Source organism: Calliphora vicina, chromosome 1 (genome assembly GCF_958450345.1).
Source record: "Calliphora vicina chromosome 1, idCalVici1.1, whole genome shotgun sequence".
Taxonomy (NCBI): domain Eukaryota; kingdom Metazoa; phylum Arthropoda; class Insecta; order Diptera; family Calliphoridae; genus Calliphora; species Calliphora vicina.
This window is the reverse complement of record NC_088780.1, coordinates 66,536,361-66,543,598: the sequence shown is the minus strand read 5'-3', so window position 1 is coordinate 66,543,598 and position 7,238 is coordinate 66,536,361. Positions and strand designations below refer to the sequence as shown.

At 29.1% G+C, this 7,238-nt stretch overlaps 1 protein-coding gene and 2 long non-coding RNA genes across 3 annotated transcripts; 1 reads left to right on the top strand and 2 right to left on the bottom strand.

Moving 5' to 3' along the window:
• Nucleotides 1–339: 339 nt before the first annotated feature.
• LOC135949323 (uncharacterized) lies at nucleotides 340–714 on the top strand. Its single transcript, XM_065498849.1, has one exon. It carries the CDS (start codon nucleotides 340–342, stop codon nucleotides 712–714), a length of 375 nt encoding a protein of 124 aa, XP_065354921.1.
• A 2,472-nt stretch (nucleotides 715–3,186) lies between these two features.
• On the bottom strand, nucleotides 3,187–3,577 carry LOC135963187 (uncharacterized). The gene is made up of 3 exons (XR_010576831.1): nucleotides 3,458–3,577; nucleotides 3,297–3,378; nucleotides 3,187–3,227 (listed from the first exon to the last, which is right to left on the bottom strand). It is a non-coding gene; the product is annotated as an uncharacterized LOC135963187 (long non-coding RNA).
• Nucleotides 3,578–4,240: 663 nt separating this feature from the next.
• On the bottom strand, nucleotides 4,241–4,989 carry LOC135949272 (uncharacterized). The gene is made up of 2 exons (XR_010575858.1): nucleotides 4,862–4,989; nucleotides 4,241–4,780 (listed from the first exon to the last, which is right to left on the bottom strand). It is a non-coding gene; the product is annotated as an uncharacterized LOC135949272 (long non-coding RNA).
• Nucleotides 4,990–7,238: the final 2,249 nt, after the last annotated feature.

The window sequence follows — 7,238 nt, the reverse complement described above, 5'->3', positions numbered from 1 at the left end:
AACACGAAGAACGTTATAAAATTCCTGATTTCAGAGGTTTTTCATAAATTTGGAACACCGGAGATAATTCTGTCCGATAATGGTAAGCAGTTCGTCAGCAAAGAATTCATCGATATGGTGAACAATTTTGGCGTGAAACATGTGCGGACGGCCACCCACTCGCCACAAGCCAACGCATCGGAGCGGGTGAACCAGTCCATTCTGTCTGCAATCAGATCTTATCTTCAACATGATCACACGGAATGGGATAAGTACTTATCAGAAATTGAATTCTCGCTAAGATCGTCTGTTCAAACGTCCATTGGTGTCACGCCTTATTTTGCGCTTTTTGGCATGAATATGGTTTCTCATGGGAGTATCTATAAACTGGCTAAGAAATTACAAAGTCTAAGCGATCCTGAATTCAACATAATACCGAAATCCGTGAAAATGGATTTAATAAGGCAGAAAATTCGTGAGAATCTGCATAGAGCCTACTTAAGGAATGAGAAAACCTATAATACACGATGCCGTCAAGTTAAGTTTGTACCAGGTCAGGAGGTTTATCGTCGCAATTTTCAGCAGAGCGACTTTAAGACCAATTTCAATGCTAAGCTAGCGAAGAAATTTTTAAAATGTAGAATTGTACGACCTGTAGGTAATAGTCTATACGAGGTTGAAGACCTTCAAGGGAAATCGTTGGGGGTATTTCACGCCAAAGATTTGAAACAATAGTTTCAAATTCTTTGGTGGTCTTAGTCCCAACATTTCAGTCCGAATACCTAACTCTGTCAAATACTAAAACGTATTGTCAAAATTTTATTTATGAGTGGTTAGTAAATACTTTCTACATGAAACTATAGTTAAATGACTATGTTTTTTTTTTTTATTTTTTTTTGCCATTTGATTTTTATTTTAATTAATATTTTGTTTTTTTATCTAGAATATTGCGACCAGAGATGTTCATTTGTGTTGTGGAACAATTACCAGTTGCGTTGGATTTACTCAGTAACAAGTAGTACGTCACCATGCTCACCGAAACCAATTAAATCTTTTATCACGATTGTGACTGTCAACACACTATTGATGCAATTCCGTTAACACTCTGGGGAACTATGCCAATAAGAGCTGAGAATCGTTAGACATCTAGTATGTTGATCTGATTTTGATAATATTAAAGAGACGGGAGTAATTTGCAACGTTTACCCAACAAGCATCTCTTGAAGAAATACGTGGCTTACTTGTTATTGGATAAATCTAACACCACTGTGTTTTGTTCTCACAATACGAACCATTTCTGGCCAAATATTTTTTTTTTATTTGAAAGATTTATGATCTTAAAGATCATGAAATGTTATTGGCAATATTTAATTTGGTTTAACTACTTTTTATTGGAATAGTAATGCTAATGTTAGACTAAGCGCAATAACTTAAATTTAAATATTAATATATATAAATTGAATTTTCAAACTCACCAATTTTTTTGTCGTCTGGAACTTTTTCCATCTCGGCTCAGTGTTTTTATGCAGGAGTGATGAATTAGTATACAATCTGTATAAATAAAAACAAAACAATTAGTATTTTATCAAATATATAAATTTCATGATACTTTTATATTTCATATATCCAATCAATAGATATAGATAACTTTAGTTCACTTACTTCTTTTTTTTTTTTGAAGATTTCATTTTTAATCCCCATCCCAGGCACCAAATGAATTTCCAACCTGTGGAGAAAATTGTCATTAGTAAATTTGGTAAATTAAGTTTAATATTTAAAATCTAGTGAGCTAAAAGGATATCCTGAAATTTACCAAAAAGAAAACAAAATTGAATTTTGATAATTCTTTTAGTAAGCAAAATTTTCTATTTTTTTTTGATATTTATCATTTAATTTATTTTTTTTTTATAATTACTATATTATTTTAAAGGAGAAATTGCAAGGGGTACTTCTCGCCAAAGACTCTAGGCATTATCCTAAGAGCTTTGGTGAATTTAGTCCTTGCATTTCTACCTCATTTCCCACGATTAAATCGTGAAAAACAAAATATAGTAATAATTTCCAGTAAGATATAAGAATTTTATTTATACTTACCAAACTTAAATGGAATCGATTGCCCAAGGACTTGTCACAGGTCCGATTGAATTTTAAAAATCTGAAAATAAAAGGAAAATTATTGAAGAATTAGTAAAGTTCACATATTGAATTGGATAACAAACAAAATTATTAAAAGAACAATTATTTTTCTTTAGCTTTTCTTTTATTATCTCCATTTACTGATTTAGTTTGTATTTCAAATTCAAATTCAATTTCATTTTAATTTTTCATTAAGTTTGAGTTTTTTTTATTAAAATAATTTTTCTTTAGTTTTGATTACTAAATGGTTATGGTCACAGTTCACATTATTTTTCATATATGAATTAAATTTTTATAAAATTTACAATCACTTTCACCATTTAAATTTTTTTTATATATGAACAATTAAAATATTTGAACAATTACTTTTGTCACACACTGTATTAATTTTTTTTTAGTTTTTCCCATTATTTTTGGTCACAAAATTCACTTTTTATTTAATTTTATTCAGTTTTTTTAATCCGTTTCACAAATTTTAACAATCACTGTAAATTATAAAATCAAATTTTCATTCATTTTTTTTTATTCAATAGTTTCAAATCACTCAATAGTTTAATTTTCATAAAATTGTTTAATTTTTTTTTAACACAAAACTTTTATCACTCACGGTATTGTTCAAAATAATTTTTTAGTTTTGTTTTTCAATCTAATTTTCACTTAATCACTTTTTAATTTAATTCATGCAATTAATTTTAAAAATTAAAAGTTTTGTCACTTCACTTTTGCTTTTCACTGTACACAGTTTTTTATTTAACTTAATTAGCATTGTTAAATTTCATAATCAATTTTTCTAAATCATTCATTAATTTTTTTTATTTTTTTTTGTTCACTTTTCACGCACACTGTAAATTCCAATAAGAATTTTAAATCCGTGTTATTATTTCTAAAATTTATCGCGAAACTATAGCCACTTCTATTAAAATTTTTCACATTTTTAATTAAAATTTTTTTTTTGAATACTCACTTTTTACACTCACTGTAACCAAAACCAATTTTTTTTTGCACTTTTAATTTTTAAATTCCTAATTTCACTTATATCTAAATAGAATATTCATTTCACTTACCTTAAAATCCGGAACCACCCTAATGCTCAGGTTAATTTGATATAGTTTCTGAAATTTAAAAATTAATTTTTAGAAAATTTATTTAGAAATTAAAATAATTTTTACACATTTACTTACTTTTTCAATTCTGCTCCGATCCGCCATATTAGAAATCGTCATCTGTACTTTTTTTATAGGCCCAGGGCCGCCAACATGATCCCTGTAAAGAAAAAGAATTTGGTTGTGTTAGTTAACAACACCACTAATAAAATTTCCATTTGTATAACACTTTTACTTACCTTATTTAAAATCCCACTTATTGGCCATAAATCTACACCAGAACCTGTGAAGAAACAAAAGAAAAAATTATTATAATATTTTAAACAATTTAAAGTATTATTTTTATTATTTTAATGTTTATTTACAAAAAAATACTTCCACTTACCTTTCATTCATAAATTTTTGTTTGGGTGCTTCTTCTTCACCCACGCGTAGTTTTTTTTTTATTTTGCCTCCTCCTCTTTTCGTTAATTCTTATAGAGTATGTTCAGTCAAGGTTGCCATATGAGAAAACATTAACGAAGGTACAGAGTCGTATTTTTTTAAGTGTGGTGAATATAAAATAGGGGTTACCAGACTATAATTTTTTTGTGGGAGTAAATAAAATACCCAAAATCTCATAAAATTTCGTAACATTAGGGTATTACAGAAAATCAGGGCGCTTATTTTTCCCTCCCATCCTGTATCCAGGGATGGATAACAGGAGTGGTTGGGTTTGTCATGTGCACCCTGTCGATACGAAAAATTTAAAAAGAAGAAGAGAGCAAATAGTTGGCAACTCAAGATTAAGGGCATACGTTTTGACAGCTGGAAGGTAGAGAAAATGTAAACAATAACAAAATACCTGTAAAAAAAATTTTATGTAGGCAAACAAATTGCTGAACAATTGTTGAAGCTAGGAAGCCATATTGGTAAACGAGGTTTCTCGATACCAAGAAGAGAAAATGTCGTCCCTTTTTTGATTTTGGCTCCACATAGTGAAGAAGGTGGAGTCCGTGGCCTCATATAAAAGAAAAACTAAATTTTTGATTTTTTTTAAACAAAATAAGTAAATTTTATTAAACAAAAGATTTTTTTTTTAAACTTAAAGCTAAACTTAAAGCTAAACTTAAAGCTAAACTTAAAACTAAATCTTAAAATATAAAAATAAAAAAATAAAAAAAACTAATCAAACCAACCTGCAAAGCCACTGCAACAAGACTCCATCCAACGAGGGAGAAGCAGCATTAGCACCACCACGCCTGGGGTGCTAGGGTATATTTGGTGATATTCCGACGAAGTACAGTAAAATACACCGGGACATATAGACGGACGTTCAATTCGGTTCCTTTTCTTTAAGAAAATAAGAAAAAAAAAAAAAGAAATATTTATAAAATAAAAAAAAAGGTGATTAGTGAGATATTTATATAAACAAATAGGAAGTCTTAAGTATCGCAAAGTACATCCCGCGTGTGAACCTTAACCACGCGTGCGCGAGTTAGGTTAGAGCTCTGGCCTAGGGAACAGTGAGTCGCGAGGTTAATTAACCCAAGATTTTCCTAAATCTTATATAGGTAATTCTCCTATACAAAAAAAAAAATTTTTATAAATAAATATATATAAATAAATAAAAGGAATTAGAGAATTCTAAATATTAATAGTACCTCGAACCACTTAGACATTTAGACACGTCACTGACAGGAAATATCCATCTACCCTATCCTCACCCGGGAGATTCTTCCGCAAAATTAGTTGGCCGCCAGGGAATAGAGCGGGAAAGCAGTAACGCTAGTTTTAAAAAGATACATTATAAATTATTATTATTAAAAGAAATTTTATTAAATTAAACTAAAAGCAAAAAAAAAATTAAAATTTAAAACTAAAATCTAAGAAAAGAAAATTTAAAACTAAAATCTTAAATTTAAAATTTAAAACTAAAATCTTAAAGCTAAATTTTTAAAACTGAATCTTAAAGCTAAAATTTGAAATTTTTAAACAAAAACAAAATTTTTGTACATTTTTATTTCTAAAGTAAATTTTGTTAATAATTCATTTTTTTGTTTGTATAAATTCATTCTTTATTAATAAACCGAAACTTTTATAATGTTTAAATGAAATTGCTATTTTTCAAGTTTTTTTTTAAAAATGATTTACTAAATTTCAGTAAACGCGGCGGTAAGTAGGGAAGGTATTGTTTGCGGGGAAAGTTTGGGACATTCTTACGATAGGATGTCATGGCGGGATTCAATCCCGAGTGGGTGGGTTATCTCCTGGCAACAACATCAGCCAGGAGAAGAAATTGTTCGGTAGATAGGTACGCAGGGAAATAAAGGAAAGAGAAAAAGGACAAGAGAAACTACTTCGAGCCCCTTTAACTTAAATATACTTTTGCTGGTATGATTTTTGTGATAGTGTGTGTTTTCGATCCGGATTGCTGGCAAGGACCACCCCCTCCGGCGAGTTCCCAGCCAGGCAAACGCGAGCATACCAGCGCCGCCGGCAATCTGGCCACCTTGTTTCTTTATGTTTATTTTGTTTTCTGTTTGTTCAATGGACAATGAACAGACGTTTGACAGACACACCAGCCCACACACTACACGTAGTTGTATTTTTAACTGTTTTATTTGAAATTTGCTTTATATATCCTCTGTAAAATATTCACGGCCGTATTCATAAGCATTTTAAGGCATTTTTAAGCAAAATTCCTTAAAATTGTAGTCATAAACGTATTTTAGCTTAAAAACCTATTTCAAATGTTGTTTTAAATAAACGAATTTTAAAATTGCTTCGACCCTATTTTAAACCTATTTTAAGGTATTCTTTTTAGTTTTTATCTTATAAAAAAAGGAATTTTAAATATAAATGTTTATAAATTTGCAATAATAGACGATAATATTGCAATTGCTAAACATAATTTTAACTCCGCTGGGGAATTATAATAATATATGATTTTGTTAGATATTCCTCCGGCAGTGAGCTACATGAGGTTCACAAGTTAGTTTTATAGACATTTTTGTAATTTACTATTAACCTGTAACGGAATGTAGTAATTAAATGTGTAAACATCGTGGAGGAAGGTCCACACAATCTAATATACTCACTCCGGCATTAAAATTAAGAGTTTTCTCATAGAAAATCATTAGATTCTGTTACAATTTAACAAAATGACAATAAAAATAAATTAATAAAACAAATCATAAAATAGTGATGTTTATTTAATCACAGAATATTCGTCATTCGAATACTTTTAATAATAATTGAAAAAAATATATAATTTTACTTTTGTTAATTTAACTGAATTTTAAATTGTCAAGAAAAATCAAGTTTTTTTCTTTAACGTCAAGAAAAATCAAGCTTTTTCTTCTGAATGTCAAGCTTTTTACCGATTTCGATCTGGCAAGCCTAGGGTCAGACTACGCAAATTATTTGACACAAGATGTTTCATGTGTTTGATCAAAACTAATCAAATAATTCATGGGTTGATTTTGTGTTCACACTGTACACATTTATTTGCCATATATGTTTAATCAAATTACACCGAAATACTATCAAACACACAAAGGGGAAAATATATTTGTCTTGTGGTCACATTTATGGTAATATTTGTTCTAAGTAATTATTAAATAATGCTGCAAAACAACTTTAATTTCTTTCATCAATAAAAAAGACATTTCTAGAAAGTAAAATATTACCAGATTTTGCTTTACATTTGAAAGAATTATGAAATTTCAGTACTTTTATTTAAGCGTCAAATATTTTATGTTTCTAGTTTGAACAGAAAATATTTTTGCACTGCAAACAAGAAAACAGCTGAATTTGGTCAAACAAATTTATTTGCCAATATGAAAACATTCTTGTAATGTGACCAATTTTTATTATTTGATCTTGCAATTCATTTGCAAGATCAAACAGCGTCAAATAACAGCTGTTGCATCATGAGTTATCGCAAAAGTAGTGTTGCTATATCTGTGGTCATAAGCAATAACGACCTAAGTCGACTTAAGAAAGATTTGAGTTATATTAGCTACATTATTCTCTTCA

Excerpts from the sequence above, each read along its gene's own strand:
- LOC135949323 (XM_065498849.1), top strand. The coding sequence starts at position 340 with ATGGTTTCTCATGGGAGTATCTATAAACTGGCTAAGAAATTACAAAGT.